The 27,170-nt window shown below is 42.8% G+C and overlaps 1 protein-coding gene across 16 annotated transcripts in view; it reads right to left on the bottom strand.

The window, feature by feature from the left end:
* svila (supervillin a) overlaps window positions 1–27,170 on the bottom strand; it is a 77,030-nt gene that overhangs the window by 35,664 nt on the left and 14,196 nt on the right. For 10 of the 16 annotated variants that reach the window (XM_069698067.1, XM_069698069.1, XM_069698070.1 and 7 more), the window contains exons 1-14: window positions 24,347–25,021; window positions 18,987–19,050; window positions 16,694–16,785; window positions 15,501–15,564; window positions 15,256–15,398; window positions 14,458–15,175; window positions 11,142–11,225; window positions 8,844–9,713; window positions 8,221–8,388; window positions 7,487–7,521; window positions 5,090–5,154; window positions 4,413–4,549; window positions 1,624–1,719; window positions 848–1,169 (exon numbers count right to left, since the gene is read on the bottom strand). In XM_069698067.1, coding sequence (XP_069554168.1) covers window positions 848–1,169; window positions 1,624–1,719; window positions 4,413–4,549; window positions 5,090–5,154; window positions 7,487–7,521; window positions 8,221–8,388; window positions 8,844–9,713; window positions 11,142–11,225; window positions 14,458–15,175; window positions 15,256–15,398; window positions 15,501–15,564; window positions 16,694–16,785; window positions 18,987–19,050; window positions 24,347–24,824 — 3,336 coding nt within the window. In that variant the 5' untranslated portion in view covers window positions 24,825–25,021. Of the gene's footprint in view, window positions 1–847; window positions 1,170–1,623; window positions 1,720–4,412; window positions 4,550–5,089; window positions 5,155–7,486; window positions 7,522–8,220; window positions 8,389–8,843; window positions 9,714–11,141; window positions 11,226–14,457; window positions 15,176–15,255; window positions 15,399–15,500; window positions 15,565–16,693; window positions 16,786–18,986; window positions 19,051–24,346; window positions 25,023–27,170 lie in introns of those variants that run through there. The other 6 variants (XM_069698072.1, XM_069698068.1, XM_069698081.1 and 3 more) reach the window with 6 other exon arrangements.

Below are 27,170 nucleotides of genomic sequence, written 5' to 3'. Positions count from 1 at the left end.
ACGCAATTACTGCAATTGCTTAAATTTTCTTAAGCATTTGTCCTCAAATATCTGCAGACAGCTTCTATGATTCAAACTTTGACCACAAAACAAGCTCGGTCAATAAAAGTAGCTTTTTTTTTTTCGCTTTAAGTACACTTACAAATTTAAACATTTCCTCTCTTTGGAATGACACTTTACATACTTTAATCTACTCAGCACTTGTACAAAGAAGAGAGGCCATAACTTCCACGCATTGGTCTTTTCCTCACTTCACTTAAGATTGTTTGCATATTGTTTTTTAATGACCTTTCTAGATTGCTGCTCCCTTACTGCCAGATCTTCCCTATCTATTGACACATATGTGACCATGTTAGGATTCATCCATTAAACATCAATTTCCTTATGTGTAATTTTGCATGCAAGCATTATTTTACTAGACATTGTAATTTAAATGATTTCATAATTGAATTGGTTTAAATTTGCCCTCTAAAAGAGTTGACTTCTCTTCTCTGTACATGACACTTCATATTTGTCTGTCTGTGCTGGAAAAAAGATTTCATCTCTGTTTTCCTTACTGAGGTTTCCAAACCTTTTTTTTTTCTTTATGTGAATATGGATTTGAACTCAATTACATTTAAATTCAACTTTTTGTGCCAGCATTTTCTTAATACAAACAAAATAAATAAAAGTATAAACTCTATTTTCAGGCATACTATATGATGAGTTGAAATGATACTTCTAATTTTTAAAAACCTTGAAAACAACGGAAACAGGAACAATCTCATTAGAGTATGCAAAGTTTAGATGTATACTTCTAAAAGGACAAAATTTCAGGTAGACACTCAATATTCTGCTCCTCCCACACCTGCTCCATGTCTCCCAGAGTGATGGGCTGCGTCTGGTAGCGACTGTTGGATCTGCGCTGCCGTGTGTCCCCTCTGGTGCGGGTGACCCTGGTCGGAGGCTGTGCCAGTCGGTTGAACAGCGCCATCTTTTCTACCAGGCTGAGGTTGCAGAGGTCGGGCTCCTCCGAACCGTGACTTTGCTTCTGCTTCTCAACTTTTCCCTCCATCGCGGACGCCTGCTTGGGGCCTCGGACCTCCTGGGTCTCCTGTGCCTGTCGGGCCTGTTGGGCCTCCTGCGCCTGCTCCCGAGCAGTGGCGCTCTGCTGCGAGGATGCCTGCAGGCTGAGGGGAGGGTGACACCCAAAGGACAAAGAGGTAGGAGAAAGGGAGACCTTCTGGTAAGCATGGAAGAAGCTCATGCAGGCTGCGAGGTGGCATGCAACATGGCAGACAGCCTTTAAGTTCTGTGTGCATGTAACCACATCCAATAAAATATTTAACAAAGAGCTAAAAAAGGTGCGTTACACATGCAGGGCAAGTCCTGTCATTTAATAATCCAATCATTCAGTTTCCTCTGGTCACACAGGAGGACACTAAAACGTACAAAACATTGAGCATTAGGACTTTACACTTCCAACACCTGCATTCTGTAAGTTAAAATCTAATTGTGAGAATACTACTGAGACGAAAACGATACTGTGGTAAATCAGCAGCACCAGTGAGGCTCAAACATGTTAGTCAGACACTGCAGGTCGAGGTGAGCAGTCACATCCGTGCACACACAGGTGCCGTGTACCTGTAAGGCAGGGCAGTGCTGCAAACTAGGGTGGGGCTATGGACACGTGCTACAGCAGTGTGAGTGGCCACCATTTGTGGCACGTGGGAGGGGACGCTACAGTGGTCAAGGACAGGGACAAGGTCTCACACACACACACACACACACACACACACACACACACACACACACACACACACACACACACACACACACACACACACACACACACACACACACACACACAGGTGGTAGAGAGACAGAAGGAATGAACCAGATGATTTACAGGTGATCAGGAAAATGGGAACCTAAAGTTAAGGCATGTTGAGGTATAGACAGTGAACACATCAGTGTTTAGAAAGATGGACGGAGGTTCAGAGCAAAATTTCATTTCACAATCCATAGATAGGTTCACACAGAAATTAAATTTTTAATCTAGAACAGAAAAGGTGATGGATTAGCCATCAGGCTGACAAAGTAACAAAAGGTTGCTACATCATGTCAGCATGTTAATATTGTCTTATTTACCCCGAGTGTCAAACCATACAGATAGCTTATACAAAAATACACCACAATATAATGAAGGTGAATGGAATTTCATTTTTTTTTTTTTTTTAATTAACAGCAAATTGTTTTTCAAGATTAATGACTATATACCAGAATACATAAGATAAGAGATGTTTTTTGGGGTGCTATTTAAGAGAACTTTCCCTTTAAGGCACCTGATTTAAAGGGAATGGCTTACGGAGAAATGTATCTATTTACTTTCTTGCTGAGACTTCTGACTTCTATGAAAAGATTATTCTATGTATATATACACAGTGGTGTGAAAAAGTGTTTCCCCCTTCCTGATTTCTTATTTTTTGCATGTTTGTCACACTTAAATGTTTCAGATCATCAAACAAATTTAAATATTAGTCAAAGATAACACAAGTAAACACAAAATGCAGTTTTTATTATTAAGGGAAAAAAAAAAATCCAAACCCACATGGCCCTGTGTGAAAAAGTGTTTGCCCCCTAAACCTAAAACAAAATGAAGACTTTGGAGTGGCCTAGTCCTGACCTGAATCCTATTGAGATGCTGTGGCATGACCTTGGGCCACCCTTAGCAGCAACAACTGCAATCAAGCGTTTGCGATAACTTGCAATGAGTCTTTTCCAGCTGTGGAGGAATGTTGGCCGACTCATCTTTGCAGAGTTGTTGTAATTCAGCCACATTGGAGGGTTTTCCAGCACTAACTGCCTTTTTAAGGTCATGCCACAGCATCTCAATAGGATTCAGGTCAGGACTTTGACGAGGCCACTCCAAGGTCTTCATTTTGTTTTTCTTCAGCCATTCAGAGGTGGACTTGCTGGTGTGTTTTGGATCATTGTCCTGCTGCAGAACCCAAGTTGGCTTCAGCTTGAGGTCACGAACAGACGGCCGGACGTTCTCCTTCAGGATGTTTTAGTAGACAGTAGAATTCATGGTTCCATGTATCACAGCAAGTCTTCCAGGTCCTGAAGCAGCAAAACAATCCCAGACCATCACACTACCACCACCATATTTTACTGTTGGTATGATGTTCTTCTTCTGAAATGCGGTGTTACTTTTACGCCAGATGTAACGGGACACACACCTTCCAAAAAGTTCAACTTTTGTCTCGTCAGTCCACAGAGTATTTTCCCAAAAGTCTTGGGGATCATCAAGATGTTTTCTGGCAAAAATGCTCAGCGGTGTTTTTTGTCTTGGAACTCTGCCATGCAGCCATTTCTGCCGAGTCTCTTTCTTATGGTGGAGTCATGAACACTGACGCTGAGGCAAATGAGGCCTGCAGTTCTTTGGGGGTCTTTTGTGACCTCTCTGATGAGTCGTCGGCCGGCCACTCCTGGGAAGGTTCACCACTGTTCCATGTTTTCTCCATTTGTGGATAATGGTTCTCACTGTGGTTCGCTGGAGTCCCAAAGCTTTAGAAATGACGTTATAACCTTTTCCAGACTGATAGATCTCAATTACTTTCTTTCTCATTTGTTCCTGAATTTCTTTGGATCTCAGCATGATGTCTATCTTTTGAGGATCTTCTGGTCTACTTCACTTTGTCAGGCAGGTCCTATTGAAGTGATTTCTTGATTGAGAACAGGTGTGTCAGTAATCAGGCCTGGGTGTGGCTAGAGAAATTGAACTCAGGTGTGATAAACCACAGTTAAGTTATGTTTTAACAGGAGGGGGCAAACACTTTTTCACACAGGGCCATGTGGGTTTGATTTTTGTTCTCCTTTAATAATAAAAACTGTCATTTAAAAACTGCATTTTGTGTTTACTTGTGTTATCTTTGACTAATATTTAAATTTGTTTGATGATCTGAAACATTTAAGTGTGACAGACATGCAAAAAAAATTGGAAATCAGGAAGGGGGCAAACACTTTTTCACTGTGTGTATATATATATATATATATATATATAAAGTTAGACAGTGATTAGCTGAGCTGTGCATAAAAACCGGCAGGAGGAAGCAGCTAAGTGACCCACTCTTCAATTCAAAAACACATTTACCACCTCTACAGCTCACTAACACATATTTTGCTTCTTGCTGGTTTAATTGTCCAAAAACACAACAAACTCTGGTTTTATGGGAAATGACATGCTGCAACTATTTCATGGCAACTAAAGGGGGCAGTGAATGACAGTCTTCCTGTCTTTAAGCTAAGCTACGCTAACTACCTCTGGGCTATAGTTCTGTAGTTCATACGCGCAGTTTTGGAAGTGGTATACATTTTTTGGTGCTGACTCTTAATACACTAAAGTCCAGTAAACTAATCCTTTAGCTTACGTGGCTGCGATGACTACTTCCTCAGTGGTGACTGGCTGAGTTCTGGACCGATCTTGTGTTCGTCTTAGTCTCCTGTCAACTGCTGCATTCCTGGACCGGGGTTTCGGAGCGCCGCCATCAATGCTCTTCTCCAGTTCCTGCATGTTCAGATAAACATGGAGGATCTTTATAAATCACCTCAGTTTGTACCGTTGTACAGTTTGTACAAAGAGTCAGTTGTTGTGGAGTCGGGTCAAAGGTGAAAGATGGTCGAAACATGGCATGACTTTACCTAGAGTAGATTATGTAGAGTAGATATGTCTTGACAAATAACACAGTTATAGTGATTAAAGGCAGTTGATTGAGTGCATTAAGATCAAATCTACTGTCGAAGCTGTTGGGAAATCTGAAGTATTTATTGACTAAAACTAAACACTGCAGAGCATGTTTGGGGTCAATTTCACTGAAGTGAAGTGAAATGCACTCATTAAAATGCTTGTTTTGGTGAAATGCTGCGTCTCGTCCGCCCCATGCCCGCAATCTGAATTTTTATCTCTAAATCCTCAAAGTAATGAAAAGACAGAAAACAAACATCTGATAGAATCAATGTTTGTGTCCTTGATTGGTGAGCTCGGTGTTTGGAACCGGCATGTAATCTGAAGAAATGAAAGCACCAACAGGCTGAAGCTGAAACTCACCCTGAAGAGAGAGCGCTTGGCTGCTACGCTCAGCTTGGCCCGTTCATCGAGCTTCTCCTCGTCAGCTACAGAGAGAGGCGAAAAGGGGAAAAATCATTAGAAACTTGGGAGGTCTTCTCCATAAAAACACGTCAGAAATATCTTTAAGGTCTTCAACGAGCAGTGTCCCTCTGAAGGGTGAGATGCACTAAAAAAATACTTTTTCAAATACTACCAAAAGAACCAGTCGTCACATACCATATGTGAGGCTTTGATGGACTGGTGTAACCATTAAAAAAAAGTAACTTTAAGTTGGAATAATTCACTCAGTGTTTCACTTAACATTATGCATTTCAGTAATAGCTACATGTGAGATTCTGTAAAACAGAAAGGGAATAAGAAAAACTTTGTAACGTTTTGAAAAGTTTTAACTATGCTGTTAAAAGAAGAAACTTCTTTGCTAAGGGTGAACTTTTTAAGAAATAACTACACTGGGACCTTAGTCTTTGATTATGATACTATACATGTAGCCACCATAATGTACTCAAATCAGCTGGAAAAAAATTACTGCAATGATGAATCTGCCGCTCATTGTAAACAGTGTTTAAAATTTGACTGGAAAAAACTAAAAACATGAACCTCTGCTTTGTTCCTTGGTAAAAATAACCAAATACAAAATAAAAATAACCAAACACAAGAAGCTCATCTTTAACAGCACAAGCATGTATTGTTTTCCACACCTTGTTAATGCTCAGTACAAAACATATTTTTTAACATTTTACTCTTTGGGTGGTTGTCTTTGATTTTTATTTCATTTACCTCGATAGCAAATATTGTTACCCTGTTGTTCTAATTAAAAAGCAGTTAAATTAACTGTGAGGTAATTTATTTCAACGTTCCCTATTTTCAAGAAAATCAAAACAGTGGAAAATTAATCCAATTACGATGTAAATGATCTTTTACCACTTAATATTGTATTTTAACTGACATTCGCTTTTGGGGTCACAAATATTGACTAATATATCTCGTCAATTAGACTGTTGAGGTGTCAAACTCCTCCAAGGTTCAACTAAAGTGCAGTCTCAGAAATATTTTACCTACTGTGATAACAGACTCTTTTCTAAATAAGAATCAGTGAGTGTAACATACAAAAAATACCCCTGATCACCATCATTATATTTACTTTCATCATTACACACGACCAACTCCACTAAACCTGTGAACTGTCACCACTGAGGAGACTATGAAAAGCTAGACAGGTGTGAGAGGCATGGCTGAGCGCGCACACACACACACACACACACACACACACACACACACACACACACACAGCAAGACATATGACATTACATCACTAAACAACTATTCCCTTTGATTGACGTCGCTGCACTGAGCTCTGCTCCATATAATTCTAGTCAGTACAAAAAGCGTAACAGCTGAGTGTGTTTATAAGAAGCAGATGAGCTGCTTCTGCTCTCAGTGGAGCTGAAGTGCCGTTCTGCTACTGTGAGCACCGTTAATGACTCTGTAAACTCTGCTTCACAATGTTGTGTTTTCCTGTTAAAAACTAAGACTTTAAAAAAGGAGGTTTGAGTCATTTGGCCTCCAGTCTCGTGTCTACAACTGCAGTTTTGATAAGAAACCACTGAAAAGTCACATGTTGCTCATTTATGGCTGGCTGCAACTGTGAACCTCCAGATGATCATGCCAATCATGGTTTTATTGTTACATAAAATATTGACTTCTGGATGACAGATACTACTGATTCAGAGCAGGTTGAATTTAAATGGAAAGAAACTGAACTGAACCTTTTTACATCACTATGATCTCATTATTCCAGCTGCCCAAAGATAAACTAGAGTAATCTAATTTACTCAGAGAACCGTGTTGGTATCCGAGAATTAGGAGTCCTCTAATGAACATTTGGTGACCTTCCTACCTTTTGAAGACCCTAAATCCTGTTGTGTCTGATTGTGATAGCACAACACCATAAGTCAAAATAACAGTGAAACTGAAGCATGACGATTGACCAGCCACACGTAAAATTACATCACTTTTACTGGTGTAAACGTGCCATCAAAGATTACACAACAGGACGTCCTGGCCAAGCAATGTCACTGGTCAAACACATACTACAGCCACACCAGCCATTTAATCAATTATCGAATCGACACTTGAGTGCAGAGGCTCCAGTAGTTTGTGAGCTTTACTTTTACTTAATGTCTTCGTAGAAAATAGGTTGAGGGCAATGTATTAAATGTCTATATCCACATCGATTCATAAACACACTTGTATTCTACCAACTTGTGACAAAATCTTCTGTTGTATATCTACTAACTGTTGCAGACATAATCTGAAAAGTAAGTCCTACCCTAAAACCTTCAAAACGTCTTTAAACTATGAACAAGAACGACTTACCTTCATTGGAAGCAAAGTCTGAACTCACACAGGACCTTCAATAGTGCAAAAAGAAAGAGACCATCAGTAAACACACAACAATGCCTACTGATTAATATCAGAGGGGGGTGATTGGTTCGAGAAAGGAAGGCGAGTTGCAGACAAGGTGAGGAGGTGCAGTGAAAAGCAGTCGATTCTGGTATGCTGGAAATGTGGTTGTTAGAGAGAAGAAATGAATAAGAGAAACAGTAAAGCAGACTAAGCTGGAGAATTAGACGGCATTACAGAAGTTTGTTCAGCTCCATGGTCTCAGGGCCTGATTACCCACAAAGGCCAATTCATGCTTCCATGCTGTGGTCACATGTGATGACCAATCAGAGGGCCCTTTGGCCTTTAAGCCACCCTGTTTGCTAATGTTGTTACAGTCAGGGGAAAAAATCAAGGAGAGTGGGTGGGTTCATGTGTATGTATGTGCGTGTCAGTCCCATTGGTCTATGGTGAAATATGATCCAGCTCAAGCTATTAATCTGATTGTGAGTCTTACTACATACTATAGAATTATTGATTGTACACAAAACAGTGAATGTTTGAGAATTAATCGGTTCATTTCACCAAAACATGATTAGAATCAACATTTCTGCGCATCCCCCCCCAAAAAAAAATGTATGTCATGATTTCTGAAACATGCATCATCATATTGACATTTTCCAGCAATTGTCACGCTCAGCCATGCATTCTCGAGTCCAGAGCAGTACCTATCAGTCTCCTGGCGTTCAGCAGAAGTGATGGGTTGCGTCCTAAACCTGTCTGAGGTCTTTCTACTCTCCCCAGGACAGATATACTGCCGGGGCCTTCGCCCCCTGTCCCCTTCCCCTCTCCAGGGGGCCTCGTAGCCCGCGAGTGCCCTGTCCTCCTCAATCTCACTGGAGGGGCCACCGGAGGAAAGGAACCAACCGATAGAGAACCCAAAGGAAAGACAAAATACAGCGTGGTGAGGAGAGATCGAGAGGGACGAGCAGCAAAAATGGAACTGTTTAAAAGCAGAGGTGTTGAACATTCAACCACACCCTGGTTTTTAAATCACGCAAGTGAGCAAGGCCATGCAGATTTATTATAGCACATTCATTTAACCCAAGTCGTGACCAAACGAGTCAAAGTGCCAATAAAGCAGAAAAACCTAGGCAATTAATGAATGTCATTCCTAAAGATTAGAAACTCTGCAACAGCACCTCTGTGCTTTAATGTTAACTTCACACCAGAATAAATTGCTTGTTAGTCGCTCAGTAGCCAGCCGATGTTAGGTAACAAGCATCAGTGTGAGTTCCACAGGAACCAGCCAGTGAGAAGCTGCCGTGCAGCGTTTCACTTTGCCACCTACAGCTCATTCTTGCGGTGGGTTGGAGGTGTGGTGGTGCTCTCCATGTAGGAATGTCTGAGTTGGGCCACGGACACCCGGGCGTCCTGCTGACTCTCTCCATTACTGAAACCCTCACCCTCCCTGACCTCTCGGGGGTCCTGCATCTGATGCTGGAGGTTCCTGTGATTGGTTCTTTGAAGATCCCCAGCGTCTGACACAAAGCGGCTCAAGGCTGTGCTGGAGGCGGAGCTTCCTGCGCCTGTGTGTGACGCTCTGGGCTGGATGTGGGTTGTAGCCAGACCTTTGTGGATATAACTGGTGTTTTCCCGCTCTCTGGGTCTGCCCTCTGCTGCCTGCAGATGGGAGTTGTGCTCTGCTTCCTCCCACCTGGATCTGCCTCTGATTCCTCCTCGTGCAGGTTCCTCTGGCTCCGCCTCCCTGAACATCCCCAGCTCCTCCTCCCCTCTTCCTCTTCGCGGGTCATCGGTGCTCCGCTCCCTGCGTCGGATCTCTGAGGGGAGGACTGCTTTCCTGCTCCTCAGGAGGCCCTCTGTCTTCACGTCCTCTGAATCCTCAGTCTCTTCCTCCTGGACGTGCTGTTGCTGCTGCTGTCCGCCTCTGGATGTGGGAGCAGAGGCCATGGACAGGTAACTGGGGTAACCAGTAACTTCCTGTCCTCCCTGTGGACCGGATCGGGTGAGCTGAGCTTGGGGAGGATGGTGAAGATGGGCGTAGGCCTGCTGTGGGCCTAATGGGTCTGTGTGGTGGCGTGTAGAAGTCTGGGGTTGGTGCTGAAACTGTCTGCGGTACACTGAAGCTTCTGTAACATTTCCCAACTCTGGGCTTCTCTGGTGGCCCTCCTCCCTGGCAAGCCTCTCTCTAACTCTGATTCTTCAAGGAGACAAAGGACTGGTTAACATTAATAACACAAGAACAGACACAGCAGAGGTCTCATTGTTACAACGCAGACAAACACAGGAGTCAAGTCCTCCTGTAATCTAAAGGATTCTGTGTGTGTGTGTGTGTGTGTGTGTGTGTGTGTGTGTGTGTGTGTGTGTGTGTGTGTGTGTGTGTGTGTGTGTGTGTGTGTGTGTGTGTGTGTGTGTGTGTGTGTGTGTGTGTGTGTGTGTGTGTGTGTGACTTTCAGCATGAATTGAGGAGCTGATTGTTCCTCTTATTTGATATTAGGGCAGAGAACAATCATGTACCAAAAATAGTCATCTCGCAAAGTTGACACTAACTTGTCAGTTATTTTTTCCTGTGTTTGATAAAATATAAAATATCTAATCATAAGAAATTTCCTGTATTCCATCTCCTACAACATTAAATATTGATCCACTGAAAAGCTTGGTATGTTTTTTTGTAAATTAGTAGAAGGTTTCTGAAGCCTGTACTGCAAAGCAGGATTTACTCAGGTTTTGCTTGTTTCTTTTCTGCATTTTGATACAAATTTTCACCATGAAAGGTCCATCTGAATTAACAAATAGCATTTCCTGTTTAAACCACAACTAGGTTACTTTGATATTGAAGAAAACACTGATGACTGTGAGGCCAAATATGAAGTTATAATTAGCATCTGTTTACTGTCATTTCCAAGCATATTCATTGATGTTTATTTGTAATTAACACCATAGATACCAATGTAAGATGTGTAAACCTGCCATCAAACATGTCAACTATATAACAGAAGTTGGTTTTCCATTTTTTTCAAGACATTCAACTCTATTTGAACTGAGAGGGAACTCTCAGTCTTAAAATGATACTCCGCTCTGTCTGACCTACCTCAACTGATTCTTGATGGATAAATTGAGAGATTTCAAAAACAAAGTGGAATGTGTTGTTGGTATAACCGCCATATGTGTGATCACTGATTATAAGTACATAATAAATACATTACTGCAAAATCACTACCCTCGTTTTATTCCACATTTATCATTTTTGATATTGTGCTTCAAACAGTTGTTTTCACATGGGGATTAAACTGAACACAGCAAAAGGTGCATGAGAGATGAAGTTATGGTTCGAAGCCAAAAGGGGAACGGAGCTGGTGACAGCGGGGATGAGGATGATGTTGTCAGCTGACTCTCAAAGCTCAAAAGCAGAGATTCTTAAACATTTGTGTCTTCCAATCAGCCCAGGACCCAAACTGAGTTAATGCAGCCTCAGCATCTTTTATGGTGAGGCTGCATTAACTCAGTGAGATGTGATGACCTGCAGTTTAAGAAGCACTACTCATAAGGGTTGGGGGGTTTAGGTTAAGTCCAGCTGAATGGGAACACGGTCAGTGATACTGCAGGAAGACACAACCAGCCTGTGTACCTTGATGGCCAGTTGATGAGGGAGTGGGTGTCGCCCTCAGCGTCAGTCTCGAGGAACCAATCAGTGCTAAGTTTCGCCCTCGCACTGCACCAATGAAAACCCGGTGGGAAACATGTGAGTGAGTGACTGGGTGGGAAGGTAACAAGTCCAGATTCAGCGTTAAGTTCCTTTCTTGGAACACGCACACACACACCACATTGCACACACCACTGACTTCACATTGAGCTTGACCAGAGTGAGAATAGGCTCGGCCACCGGAGGGATCATAAGAATACAAGGGCAACTCTCCAGTGAGAGATTTGAGTCTTCCTGTGGTTGGAAGAGGCGTCACCCAGAACAACATGTGAATAAAAAATCTCGTATTTAATGTTTGTTAGATTAGAAGCGATGGCCACAAAACCACAATACACTTATATTAAATCAGAGACAGCATGGACAAATCCATGCGATCAATGCATCACTGTATCCAAAGAGAAGGCTCGCTGAAGTCAGGCCTCTCTGACTGAGGTCTTATCTGCTGAAGCAGATGTTCAGAGGAAAGGCCATCTCAGTCCACCAGAGCCAGATGAGTCACGCTGGTCCGCCGATGCTGAACTAAGACGCACATCCTGACCGTTTCATTAAGAACAGGCCTGACTTTTCTTAAGAATTTTCCTCTGAGGGATTAATAAAGTATATATCTATCTATCTGTCGATCTAATTCTACAAGTAAAATGTGCCTATATCATGATTACAGAAAGAGAGGTCTTCATGCAGGAGGGATGAAGCCGTTTGTAATGTTGTCATTTCAGTGAAATCACAACCTGAATGTATGACCCGGTTAGAAATCACAAGGCACAAAGTCATATTTAATTGGAGCACAAATAAATAGGGTGGACTTGATTCAGAGGAACCTGACCTGAGTTTTTTATAGGATTTCAAGAATTCAAATTTAAATTAATCAGTTATAAATTATACTCTGATTGGAATCAGTTACTTTAAAATGAAAGTCACATGTTGTTTTTGTTGCTTTAAAAATATCTCACTTAAACTCAACTGCTGTTAGATTTCTTTTTCCACGAGGACTGTCATTGTATTATTTTAAAGTTACTTGTAATGATGTTGATGTCAAGACACGGCTGTTTTTCCTAAAGACACTGCATCCTATAAAAAAAAAAAAAAGTTTCATATTGTACAGAAAAATAGCCACAAATTGATTCTTCTAACGGGTCTGTAACTGCACTAAATATGTCCAGACATCACCGGGAGCAATGTTGGGAACATGAGTAACACCGATGATTGACAGAATATTGAATTATTTTGGAAGGGAAACAACGTTCAACTATGTTCAGTAAAAAAAAAGACTTTAAAACTCAAAGTCATTTCATTGTTTAGGAATGACCTTTGTTCGTAACATTAACGTAGCTGCTCATGTCCGACCCTCGACACCCTGTGAGGAGGCAGAGAGGAGGCTCTCCCGTTTGCTTCTTTGTCCTCGGGCCTCGCTGGTCTTGATCAGACACAGCTGTGGGTCAGAGATGTGACCGTGGAGTCACACTGAGCCGCCCAGTAACACAACACTGAGCGCACGCACACGCACACGCGCACGCACACACACACACACACACACACACACACACACACACACACACACACGCACACGCACACGCACACGCACACGCACACGAACACACCAGGTTTTGAAACCTGAGAGCAGAGGGGGACGACACGGACCGGGAATGATGGCCTGGTCAGATGGAAAGTCAAGGAATGTATCTTCATATGTTCGTGAGCAACAGCAGACTGCAGAGCTGTAGTCGGGGTAAGATCTGGGTTGGGCCAATGGGCTGTTACATCAGAACAGCAGAGGAGAGATATATAGGAGGTGCACACGCTGATGCTATCTGTTCCATCAACTGTGGAGCCAAAACACTACTCAGTACTTCTCCTCTGCAGCAGCAAGTCATTTATCTGCTTGAGATAACACCACTGATACTTAAAAGAGGAGTACCTCAGAGGTAATAAACATGTGGTCTCTGTAAGGGTCTTTACCATCAATACAATACAATACAATACAGAAAGACCTTTTGAAGAAAAGTTGATTTTATTTATTAATAACTGGTAGTCTGAAGGATCATTCAGGTCTGTCACTACTTGGGTCCTATTTTTGTCCTTTTGTCCATCAATATGTTGTTATTGTTACCAAACTACTTGCTGAGAACTGGGAAAGTGAGAACAAACTAATGAAGCGATACATATTCCCTAAACTGGAAAGTGCCACTGCATGAGATTCTGTTTGGACTGCATTGGATGTCCACATACACAGAGGTGTTCAGACATGTCTGTCAGTGTGTAACGAGTGTGTATGTACAGTTGAGCAGGTGTAAGTTGAACCTGGACGTTGGTCTGAAAATCATGGATGTTAACAGCATACACTTTATGTAATAAATATATGGGTCATAATAACGTGGTGAGTTCAGTGTTGAAACCATCAACAGGAAGCTATTTACCCCCCTCTCCCCCCAAAAGAAAAAAAACTAGTTTTAATGGGCCCAAACTGTCCTTTTATGGAGCACTTAGAGCTCTGATCATCATGGTTGAATTACTAAAAATATTTATAAGAGAAGCAGCTCTTTATGAATCCTGGACCAGCAACACTCTTCATCCAAACAGACTCAGAAGTGGTTCTTGCAAAACTAAAAACTTGGTCAGTAGCAGCTCCTTTGGAAATGTAAAAAGTACACCAGTTTACTACTCTCAACTAATCCACCGAAAATCTCTGGAATAAAAGCACAACACACACACACACACACACACACACACACACACACACACACACACACACACACACACACACACACACACACACACACACACACACACACACACACACACACACACACACACACATTTTGCATTAATCTGTCCAGCATAGGTCTGAGTGGAAGTTGGTCTGCTCCAGAAAAAGCTCAGATTTGCTGAGCTGGTATGGAACAACACTCGTGCCAAGAGGACGACCTTGGACATGTGTGGATAAGGAGAGGGACAGAGACAGACGTGGAGGGAGGGAGAGTCGTTCCAATGGATAACACTGTCACAGTGAGTCCATCTATTAAACACAATGATACAGCAGTGTTCTGGCTCGAACCCTGTGTATGCAGGTTTGAAGGGAAGCTGGGGACTCTAGAGCAGAAATGGCCCGTGAATGGGATATAATATGCAGAGGAGATTGTAATCTATTTCCTAAACTTTGCAGTGCAACAGAGGGAGAAAACAGTTGGGGGATTAAATAATCAAAGGACAAGGTCAAAAGTAAATAGTGATTGAGAGCACTCACCCCTGTCTGCTGAGGATGTTGTGGGCCTGCTGCTCGATGAACAGGTCCCCGGGAGACACCCCATGTTTAGGTGAGGAGAGAGAAGGGTGTCTGCTCAGCTTGGGTGAGGTGGGTGGCATCCCTGTGACTGCATGGTCCTTAGCAGGCACCCTGGCACAGGAGGACAATGACGTCACGTCCATGTACGAGGACGGGGACGGAGGCTCAGGAGGTGCAGCCCTGCGTTGATTCTCCAGGTTCATCAGCCTCTCCCTCTCTGAGAACGAGTCCACCCTGGGGCGACCCACATTGTAGCCCAGGTCGGGGTGGCTGTGCAGCGGTGCTGTAGCCCTCGGGCTAGTGACTGAGGTGCTGGTGTACGCGCTCAGGTTGATGTCTCCCCCTTCCTCCCCCACCAGTTCCCCTCTGGCACGCCTGTCTGAGCCGTCTGACTCTTTGCGGGTGTAGCGGGAGGGATGGTCCAAGTCCGGCTCCTGATCCAAAGAGATGCCGTAACGTTCGGCCAGCTGCCGGCGCCGCTCCGCCTTGTAGCGGGCGATGCGTTCAGCCTTTGACTCCAGCTCCGGTGCAGCGGTGGTATGACCCGAACTGTGGACTGGCTCCATGTGGATGGAGGAAAGAGGGTCGGGCCTGCATCGAGCTCTGGACTGTCGCTCTGGAGCCTTCATCTGTATTTCTGGGCTTTCAAAGCCCTCCATGCTGTACCGCTGGACGGTAACTACAAAGAGAATACACAAGTCAAGTTGTTCCAGTGTAAAAAGAGACAAACATACTGCGACAGCGCAGTATTCGTCTCACCAGCACAAGGCTCACATGGGTCAGAGGCCCTGGTGTATCGCGGTGTGTCCTCCTCCAGAAGCCGGTTGGCCACCAGGCTCGGCAGCAGGGACGGATGCACCTCCCCCTCTATGCCCTCCATCCGTCGAGCGATGCGCTCCTTTCTAGAAACAGAGACAAAACGTTAGACGCGTTAGGACCTGGACAACACTGTCATTATCAAAACCACCTGCAACCTTTTAATAACTGTGTCATCCTTCTCTCACCTGTTCATTTCCCCGTCACTTGAGCTTGTGGTAATGCCTTCAAATCGTTTCCTCAATTCAGAGACTTCAGAATAAAAAACAAAACACTGAATCAGTTGAATAAACAGAACTGCGACAAACCAAAATACTCCTTTAGACAGTCATGGACATTTCCTGGGTGGTAGTCTCATAATATCCACAACCTGATATTGATACAGCACTAAATATGAAATGTGGATTACATACTAAAACAACAACAGAAACAGGTTCAGCCTACTTCCGTTGCCCGACCCATTTTCCAAATGATATCTAAAACAAATACTGCAGGTCTGATTCAGAATTATTTAAACAATTAGCTTAAACTATTAATAGAAGATACAAACAGTTCAAACTGACGTGATGTGTACAGCTCAATCATTTCAAGATCAGTATGTTGGCGTCATTGGACAGCAAAAAAGTACCAATATAACTAATACCAGCTTGCAGGAGGCATATAAGCAAACAAAGTGAATTCCAGCCTGTTTATTAATCAGCTACAGCTGATATACAATTTACCTACATAGAAACCATAAAAAGGACAAGCCTGCAATTCATTACTTAGTGAGGAGATAAACAAACATTTCTTAATAGAATCAAGAATCTTAGTGATTGCAAAATGGAAGCAACTTTTTGAAAGCAGCCAAATTATCTGAAGTCTGTTTGAAGTAAATTTAAAACAAAAACGGTGGAATATTCGACATCTATCCGTTGACGAAGCTACAAAGACGCAATGGCTTTTCATCGGGGCTGATCGCTTAGAAAAACCTTCCATTTAATAAACTATTTTACTTTTCATTAATCTTATAACAATTCTTCTATTTTACAGTTTCACATTCATAAACCTTTCTTTCCGAATCACAGCTTGTAAAACTCTAGTCTAAAGTGATCTTCAACAGCTCTTCAGATCATTATATCCACCATCCAGTGGGACCTGACAGAGCCACAGACATCTCTACTGGATTTACATTTTGGTTCAAATGGAGCCTGTCGAGAAAATAAAACAGCACCGCAGTTCATATTGTTACAATCTGTGAGGCTTGTAGGAAAACCAGTTTTCGACAAATCTTTACGTATCCACCTGATGTTGCACAACAGCAACTTGGAAAAATCCTGGGAAAGTTGACATTGTGAGGATCATTTTCAGCAAGCACAAATAAAAAAACAACCCCACTTACCTTTGGGGAGATTGGCCAAGAGACTAACATCTATATCCTTGATGCTTTTGGCTGGGTCGTCTTTTTCGTCGAAGGAGAATTCTTTCTGGAAGCTGAGGGGTGCAGGAAAAATACCAACTGTTATTAAAACAGGACTGAGCTGTGGGAAACTGGATTGTTTATAGACTGACAGTGTAAGCAGTTGTAAGGGGCTCACTGAATCACTCTGAATTTGATCAGTCATCCAAATCATTGGGGGAAAAAATCGCTAGAAGCGGGATCGGTTTGAATGGTGGTCAAGAATCTAGTCAATCAGCCGATGGATTATGGATGAAGCTACAAAAGCAAGCAATTAGCCATCCAAACAATACATTTGGATTACAGACTAAAATTTCATCAAATATTTATCTCGAAGTAATGAGACATTTTTAACCCCATGACACCATCTGCCTCACACACACACACACACACACACACACACACACACACACACACACACACACACACACACACACACACACACACACACACACACACACACACACACACACACACACACACACACAGCAAATCTCTCCCCACATATTGAAGTAATTTATGGATTTGATTCAAAACCACAACGTTGCAATTGAGCTGTAAAAAAAAAAGCTGGCAGTAGATTTCTGAAGTAAGGAAACAGTCAAGAATTGGGAAAACACGGCTTTGTGGTTTTGTCCATTCCAGCGACCACAGAGCTGCAAACACACCGATATACTGTGTAAATACATAGAAGATCCTTTTCCATCATAACAGTATCCGTGTTCATGACTAAATATCTTCCAAAATATGATTTCTACACGCACAAAGATTCAAATCAAAGCCCCGCCCACACAGCTTGGCGTTACTGTGGCCGACGTCGTGTGTCGTAAAGGAAACGACAGATTAGAGTCTTGATGTGGAGGCCTGGCGGAGTCTTCGACAGCCAGCCAACATCACGATGCTGAGCAATCCTGCTAATGTTGCAGAGGAGAGGTTTCACACTGCTGAGCAGCAATGTCAGCTCGTCTTTTACTTTCTCACTGAGCTCAAACACCGAAGTCTGAAGCACCCGATCTGATCTGCTGTCGTCCAGGTTAAAGATCTTCACTCAGGATGTGTTTAATCCCTGTCGGCATTAAAGGGAGTCTATGTAACTTGTATAAGAAGAAATAACACATTTGCCTTACAGAAGAAAAAGTTTAGTTGATAAACAATAGTGAACCACAGCACTGTTCAGTACAAAGTTTTCAGTTGCAGCCCTACATGATGTGTATGACCAGTAGCTTAAAGTGGCTAATGTTAGCAATTTAATATGGTTGCACTGTTATCTGAGTATCACTTACGGTGACAGTGGCTGCTTTCCAGCAAGGGTTAAATGTCCTAAATGTCACATTTTCAACATCAGCGTATGTCAAATTAATTGGAACTTGTTTTCAACCATCTGTGTGTTCTTCATGTATTTTTACAGTCTGGTTATATTCTTGTCCCTCTATTGCATAGAAGCCCGATTTGGGGCCCGCAGGCCAAAAGCTGTTAAGATCCCCTATTAATTGACATTGGCCTACATCGTATCTATAAAGAATGATGGTTTCTCTCTGATGCTCATGTGGGAATGCCAGTCAAGGTAAGAGATTAAGGCAGTGACACATTTACAAGAGACCATTAAGAAAAAAGTGGCAAGTGCAAAATGATAAAAAAATAAAAAAAAAATTAAAAAAATACTATTATGCAGATGAATGAGTATTGTTTTAATTCTTCAGAAATTTTATTTTAGATTCAGTGTGTTAATTTTCTCTAAAATAGATTCCACTTTAATGAAATGTAATTTCACATTAGATAAGCATGTATTTTTGCCCCAAATTTGTGTTTTGTGATATAGTGCTCCATAAATAAAACAGACTTGACTTGATTTGATTATTTTTGAAAGATTCTCCGAGACTTTCAGCTGCCTCTTCTTACTCTTCTGTCCTTTCCAATCTGCAACTTCTGAACCTCATTTTTAGTCCTTTCTTGATTTGTGCCGCAAAAAACAATGTATTACTGTACAGAGCAAAACAGCACTGAGGGCCAGCCTTTCTTGGCGAGGATCCAATGTCTGTGGTAGTTAGTGTAGATTAATGTCTCCCCAACGTGAAGACTGTGTTTGTAACACCTTCAACTTTTTTAAAAACCGATAATACATATTAATGTCAAAATGTTTCACATGGCATCTTTCATTTTTAAATATCTTAGAAGAATTGGGTTTGTGTTGAGCAATTCTTTAGCCAACGACAAAATGTCTTCTCGCATATCTTACCTCAGCGCTCTCTTCTGTAGCAGTCTGGGATTGCTTAGTTTAATGGGGGTCTCACTCCCAAGTCCTGTAGGCACAAGAAAAGAGTGTAACATTGAGTAACGTCGCACTGTTCATTCATTAATTCCCGTTTGAACAGCAGAGCCTTTGGTTGCAGTTTTTAATGATCAGACGAACATTGCAGCGAGGCATCTTAAGGTGAAGCGGTCGGCCCGTCTGCAGCTTCTTGGCACGAAACCACATTAATTAAGTGGACTTCCATGGAGAAAAACAAATGAGGTGGAAAACAATAATCTGCCTGCCTGAATCACATCAAACAATAAGTGATGCGTTAGTTAAAAGGTTTGCCCCCCCCCCCCCCACACACACACACACACACACACACACCACCAACAAACCTCCACCCCCAGAAACGGCAACAAACACAAATCATCACTGCATTTACACCCAAAGACACCGACTGTCTCCGTCTTAAGTATCAGTCTATGTGCTGATCATGAGGTCATAGCTCAGAGCATTTGATAGAGGAGCGACCGTCTGTGCGTCGCTGCCTGAGAGGCGCTGTTAAGTCTCATCACATGTCAAGGTTGCGTCGCAGTGCAGCTGGGACGGTTCCAGGAGGAGCCAAGCTCGTCACAGGGCTGAGTTGCTACACCCGCCGCAAATACTGATGGGGGACAGCGTGAAGAGATGGGGGAGAACCACAATCTGCATTTCCCCACACTTTACAAACACACCGTTATGGAGCTATGAGATAAAAAGCTTTAGACACACAACAGCTTACAGTCTAACCCTATTAAAAGTCTGGTATCAATTAGGAAAATGGCCAAAGTCAGTAAACAAAGGCAAAACATGACATAAACACCTGCCTGCAGATAACACAGCCTCATTACTGAGAAAAAAAAAAGGCATTAGAGGGCGTTAAGCATCATAAACGTTGTGAGGAATGCAAGTTTTGCGAAACATCCCTTTAAGCAACGTCTGTGCCGGCTTCACTTCTTCACTCCAAACCTCAAACGTGTGGTTTTGGCGGCACTCGGACCTCCGAGTGGCCAGAGTCGTGCGATTTCGGGACAAACATGTGGTCCCACTTCCATCCCTCTGAGTTCACCTCAAGGCCGCGTGATACAACCCACCCAAATCCCCCACTGCTACACCCAAACCTCTAACTTCTCCCCAGAGGCCCCCCCACCCCATCCAAGATCTGTTAGTCCTTATTAAGGATGTTTGGGTTGATGCTTTAAATCCCTCCTACTTAAGCAAAACATTCATTTGAGAGGAGAGAAGGCTTATTTGGAGAAGGCGGCGTGCCGGGACGTGTCGTGTATTGTTTCAGGTGGGTGGAATATGACTGGTGAAAACACAGCTCGTTCCTTTTGAGCCCTGAATGATAATCCTGTTTATCGGAGATGACTGTGTTTCCTTTTATCAGTGATCCAAAGATTAGATTGACACCATTCAAGCATACAGTACTAAGTATAAAACAATGGTTAGATAAATCTCGAACACACACAGACGCTTTCCTAACTGAGAGAATAACTTATTATCCAGAAACCTCTCATGTGCCCATGTGTTCATCCCATGTGGCAAATTTTAAAAATTTTATTAAAAAAAAACCAACCAATTCAAAATTCAACTAATTTCTGATCATTATTATAACCATAATTTTTTTTTTTTTTTTTTTTTTAAATCAGGAATAGCTGCAGTAGATAATAATAATAAAAACAAACAAAAAAACACCCTCAAAGACAAAAGACAAACCTTGCTAAAGAAGTCGTCCAGAAACAAATACAAACATTAGATCTAGGAAAAGTCATTTAGTTATTATAATTCTCTCCTCAGTGATTCGGCCCAAAACGTCTTGGGTGCTGCACCTAAGCCTTTCCCTGGCCATAAAAACCCTGACATTACCACATAAACTTTACACTAACCCTGTGAACCAGCGATGCTCTTGGCAAAGTCACTTTGCCCACAGATGAAGTGAATGATGGTGATCATCTCATTACACAGATGCACGTCACGGTCTGGGATATGTTTGATAGGAAGAAAGCACACGGTTCTCGTAATACTGTTGGAGGAGTTGGACTGGTGTAGCACGAGTGTTCATCTTGTTTTTCATGCGCGGTTATTACAGAGCCCGCTACATTAGCTACAGGGCTCCCCAAGCCAATACTCCTCTGTGTTTTCTGCGGGTTTTAGAAAGCTGTCCGAGGCCTGCTTCTCTCGTCCCAACTGAGACTGTTCCTGCCTCCCGAACATGTATGATGTATACTCATAAAAGGTTAAAAGCTTAAGAATAACACCCAAGTTGACAAATACCAGAATTTCCCTTTAAGTAAAAGTGGGAAACAAAACCAGATGCCAGTTTCAAACTTAACTAGGTGCGAGTGTGAAAATAACAAAAGCCTTTTTCCCTCGGGGTTGGGGGGTGGGGGGGGGTCTAACAGAGAGTTCTCCACAACCCAGACCTGTACTCCTTTTACACATCATACTCTCTATATGTCGTGGCATATGGGCCATCGGGGGGCGACCCCCCCCCCCCCAAAAAAAAAAGTGCCTCAATACATTCGTCATTCCAGACGCAGGCATAAAAACCTCCACAATGATCACAGATGTCGCAGAGCCTTTGATGTTGTCGGTAATCTACAGAAAGACTATGGCTGCTGTAGCCGCGAGGGAATGCACCGGGAATTCCTCAGCAACGTACCCTGTGTGTGCTGATGAGGCTGTAAAAGCGGTTTGACATTGATAAAACATGGGGATAAAATCATTTCATGATTCAGTGGAGTGTCATTCAGGTTCCCAAGTGAGGAAAGCCTTTTATGTGATGGTATCAAAGGTGTGCAGCACAAAGACCGTATAACACTGTCCGTAACCAAAGAGGTTTCGTTAGCTTTGGGAATGCTCTGCTCTGATGAACTCGATATTAACCTGAAGCTCCGGTTCATTAAATATGCGACAAATACACATGATGTTGTAAAAGAGGCAACAGGGGCTGAGCAGATGTCCAAATTGAGATACAGGATTAACTTCAATTCCTGGGATTACAGCTATCCCAAAAGGAAGCGTGTCACTGTTTAACTGTCTGCATTAGATCACACTACATGTGCATGTGTAGGTCTTCACATCCCCCACCTACTTAACAGTCACCCACCTACTCTGCCTGCTGGGACTGGAGTTGTAACCAAAGCCTCTTCACTGACGGAGGCTTTAGAAGTAACGCATTAAAAAAAAAAAAAAAAAAAAAAAAAAAAAAAGAAAGAAAGAAAACAGATGGACCATCAGAAATTAGGTAGAAACAGTAGATTTAAAAGGATGAGGCAATAAGCCAATTATGTCCTAAGTACCAATAATGAGTATGCAAGCAGCTTAGACACAACGTCCATCCTGGATAGAAACCAAAGGGGTAAGGGCAACTACTTTGACACATCTACAACCTAAACCCTTTACAAATAAACTTCTCTACACACCCTCCTTCCCCAAAACGAATCTCCGAGCTCGCATAAAAGCCTCAAACTGTGGGCCACCTGTTGTGGATTCCCAGCCAGTTAAGCTCGGAGAAGCCAGCTCTCAACACTCAGAAAATATTACAGATACGAGGGGGAACGAGAAGCATGACGAGAGACGCAGACATGGACCAGTGGCCGGTCAGAATCATTTATCACACACAGAAACGTAACGACAAGAAGTTTGAATTACTTTGTGATACTTTCTTTCTCATGCCGTCTCCTTTCTGATATGTTTATTCTGACTAATTATAGTATGACTGGACTTTTATGCACAACTAAGGGAAGAGGCATCAGGTCAGTTGAGGGAATACGAGCTGACCCACGGCAGCTTTTTTTTTTAATGACGAATGAATATAATTCTGGACGAATGAATGACAGCAGTCGGCTCGGAAAGCAGCTCCAGAATGTGGGCTTTCCCGCATGCTCGCAATATCACATGCAGCAACTGTACACACGCCCAAAGTTTGCCGTTTGTTGGCTATTTGCCAAATACTGTTATTGACATTTGCTTATAGTCGGCTGAAGCTAATATTCCTGTTAGTAACTAAGCTAATAAAGTCCATTTCAAAGTCCACCTTTTGAAGAAAAACTTTAGATGAAATGCATCAGTGCTCACCAGTTACAGGATATTGTGTTGAGCGTTGTAAAATTTTGATGGATGGCCTGTAAGAGCAAACCCAGTTTGTTGGTGCTGGTTCTAGTTTCTAATTATCAATTAGCATCTGCAACCAGTATCGCCACTGGAACCAATAAGAAGCGTAGTGCTTCAGTGCATAAAGACCGTACTATATTAAGAAATAAAATGTCTCCCATAAAATCGTCACCTTGAAAACCTGATTTCTAACCTGAAAAGCCAATCTCCAGCGCTTGTTTGCCTTTTTCTTTATAATGACAGGACTGTGGATTGTATAGCTTTAAGATGTTTCTCTACTTCAACAGCTAGCATCCCTTCATCCATTGTGAGATGGTGACAGCAAGAGGTGAGGAGGGGAACTAGAACTGCTACAGGAGCCGGGAAGAACAAAAAGCTTTTTCTTGGGTAAAAAAAAAAAAAAAGAGTGCATGGTGTGAAGCATAACCGCTGCTAGTCAGGGGTTGCACATAGAAAAAAATCAGGGTGTCTGTTTGCTGTTTCACGGTGAATTTTGGCCTTAAGATGTGAAGCAATAGAAAAATCGATGGAGTCATCAGTCAGTCGTTTTAAGCTTTTTTTCTGCTCAGTGGGCAAAAGGAAAGAGAATCTTAAAAAAAAAAAAAAAAACATTATTAACTCAAATACTATTCCAATTTTTGACATGTTTCCTTCAATTTTAGCAGCAAAGTTAAACTTTATGGGAAAGACGTGCACTGATTTTTATCCCTCAAGCGATTGACCTTTCCTACTGACAACTGATTTCCCCGAGAAGCTCAAACAGCTCAATGAGTGTTTGATTATGAAACATAACTTTTTCTATTGAAAAAAGTGATGACGACAGATTAAAGAGATTCATAATGTTGACAAGTCGATGGAATTGGTTTAATCCAAGTGCGAAGTTCAGGAACACATCCATATAACTACTTTCCCAAATCTGAGTCCAAGTAGCTGTGGATCCTTTTAATAGCTTTCTGCCTCAAACAGCCCCCTGCAGTGTTAAGAGTCCCTTTTCTCTGCTACGTAGTGTCCTTGGAGGCTGCAGCTGCAGTGCGAGGACAGCTGGCTGGAAAGCAGGACAGTGAGCAGAGAGGAAGGGAGTCTGCGGTTTGAAGCCTTTCAACTTCCACGAGCTCAGATTCCCAGCAGTAACCTGTCCCCGAGCTCTCAGCCTGAGCGTCAAATCTGAGCTGTGCTGCAGAGCCCCAAGTCGCTGCTCTTACCTTGGCTGCAAAACTTGATGTGACTCAGGTAATTCGAGATCCACGGGTTCCGGTACATTTTGGCAACAAATTGAGGGGAGAGGTTAAGACAGAGAAGAAGTGAAAAGAGATGGAAGGAAAGAGGGGCAGCTGCCGGAGAGGTGATGCAGCTACAAAAGCACTTTGTCAGTGCTCTGGGACAGACAGAGAGGGAGTCAGGTAGCGTTAGAGGGAGGCAGAGGAGAGAGGGAGGGGAGAGAGGGGGGGGGGGAGAAAGAGAGAGAGAGAGAGAGAGAGACATCCCAGCCGCAGTGCCGGCACAATCGGAGGTGGTCCTGGTAGGCAAACAGAGGAGTGGTGAAGATTTGGCAGCGGCTCTGCCTCCCCTCAGATCTACTCCTCCGCTCTGGTTCCCCTCACTGACCGCTGAGAGCTGACCAGTGCCCACTCCAACAACAACATACAGGGCTAAACGCTGCTCAACACGGGCTAAGCTCATTAGCCAAGGCAAGAAAATTAGGCCCTGTCCCCACTACGGATTGGAGCAGAGTGTCCTTCCGCATGCTTCTGAATGAGCCTCACAGGAATAGAGACGAGGAAAAAGAAAGCAGTTAGTGGGAGAGAGACAGAGATAGTTAGGAGTGTCCCACGAGAGCACTGTCTTCTCTTGGCTCGCACACACGAGCGGGATGCCAAAGAAACCGGTGCAGAGCGTCAGAAAAGGGGGGAGGGAAGAGAGAGCGTGCAGCGTTTGGAGGACGGGAGTAGAAATAAGGAGAGCGGGGCGGTGAGAGGGGAGAGTTAAAAATGACCCTCTCAGTCAGATGAGAAATTCCAGTCATCTCTCAGCAGGGACAAAATAAAAGGAACGGCATGCAGATGGGAAGAGAAATTGGGAAGGGCAGAGAGGAGGTAAGAAAGAAGTAGTGAAACAAAGTCGGGAGGAGAAAGACAGAAGGGAGCGTGCAAACGGTAATGAGGGAAACAGAATGTGAGCTCCGCTGTCTTCTAGTGAGTAATGGTATCATTACGCTAACAGTTCAGTTCTTCCTACAACAGCTCAAAAAAGGTAGAAGGGGAAGAAAACTAGGTTGATTTATTGAAAAACAGCACAATTCTCCTTCTAACACACTCATCAAATGTGTTTGTGACTCCAAAAGACTCATTAAACACGATATTCCCTGAGTCATGGCATGTACAAACCCATTCCCTCCTATGAATGTGCTATAGGTGAAGGCAAAGAGGAAGAAAAAAGTACTTACACACACACACACACACACACACACTTACGCATACACATACCTCACCTATACATCAATGTGACAACGACACGCTTATCATTGTCCTGAGAGGGCATTGCAGGGAGGCTGGCGCCGAGCCTAAGGCTGCCTTTCAGATGCTGTTAAGGAAACAGCGAGCGGTATCTTATCTTTCTGCAGCATACAGGGCAAAAACTGTCACCGCCACAAACACAGGAATCAACATACAGCAGATCTGGAGGATGGACGTGACCGCAAATGTCAGTTTCTCAATTCAGTGGCTCCGGAGTGGCAAGAATAACAATCTAACAAGACAAAAAAGCCTGCTGCACACATGGATCTCAGTGGGGTTCCTCCACACTTCAAAGCCATGTTGGAGCCTTTCAAATAAGCCTACACAAATCAAGCTTATCACACGATAAGATTTGACAAATCATATAAACCTGTCCATCAAGTCATCCACAGGTGTGTCAAGATGCAGCCTGATTGATAAACCGACTGAATGAGGTGTGTCGACCTCGGAGGTGGAATGTTTGGATCCGTCTCTCAGATGAGCTCATCTGGCTCAGCATGAGAGCAGCACACAGACACACATACATCACAAACCTGCCAATTCACACCGAGGCCGAGTGGATGGGAAGAGGGCTACCTGCACGCAACGGGGAAACTGCTATTTTCAACGCCAGCCTGTAATTTATCAAAGTACTGACAGCTGATGATAGAAAACATGTATCGATACAATGGGAAAAAAAGCATCTACAGATCACTGTTTGACTTTATCAGGTGCTGTAGGCAAAGTGGAGTAAATACATGTTTGCACAAAAGTGGCTTTTCCTGAGAAGTGAGCTGAGAAGCCACAAAAAACACCCACACACCAAAAAAACGGTGCTTTTTGTTTTTAGATCATTTTGTTTGAATGACAACTTCAGTTGACAGTTCGTCTGCTTCCAGCGACATCAGTCGGCATGTCAGTTCCTCTCACAGCTCAGATACTGAATGAGCAACAATACCTGCAGCACTCAGTTTGTTTGTTCCGACCAAGAAGTGTGGAGGCAGGAGATACGGAGATAAATACGCAGATATGTGGGGGGAAAATAAAATAAAAAATCACAGCCAAAAATATACATGTATATATCAACTGAAGGTTTTGGTTGTGGGTTTAATCACAGAAACAATTTGTTTACATTTGGGGAAAGATCATGCATTTGGTTAGGATACGTACTTCGTGATGGTTATAGAATTTTCGTTGTCAGGGTTGAAGATGATTTTGAGATCAGAGTTAAAAGAAGCGTTGCCTTTCCATGTGAACCAGATGCTGTCATAGGTACAAAAATAACATGCTGTTACAAATCCCTCGCCTCTTAATTTAATGTCCTGCTTAAAAAAAAAAAAAAAACACAAACTAAGGGAAACAAACAGCAGTCCCCTGACTTGTTGACATGAAGAATATGAAGTCATCTTCGTCATTTACAGACATTGAAATTGTTATACCTGTTTGTTTGCACCTTTTCTTCATAGATGAGCACACTTACATTTCCTTCAGAAATCTTTTCTGGTTGTAACAGTAAACTTCATTTGGGAAAAAA

The sequence above is a fragment of the Brachyistius frenatus genome, unplaced genomic scaffold (assembly GCF_029030835.1).
Source record: "Brachyistius frenatus isolate BFR_SWC_R1_liver_20210118 unplaced genomic scaffold, ASM2903083v1 Contig_25, whole genome shotgun sequence".
Classification (NCBI taxonomy): Eukaryota; Metazoa; Chordata; class Actinopteri; family Embiotocidae; genus Brachyistius; species Brachyistius frenatus.
This window is presented reverse-complemented; position numbering and strand designations above follow the sequence as displayed.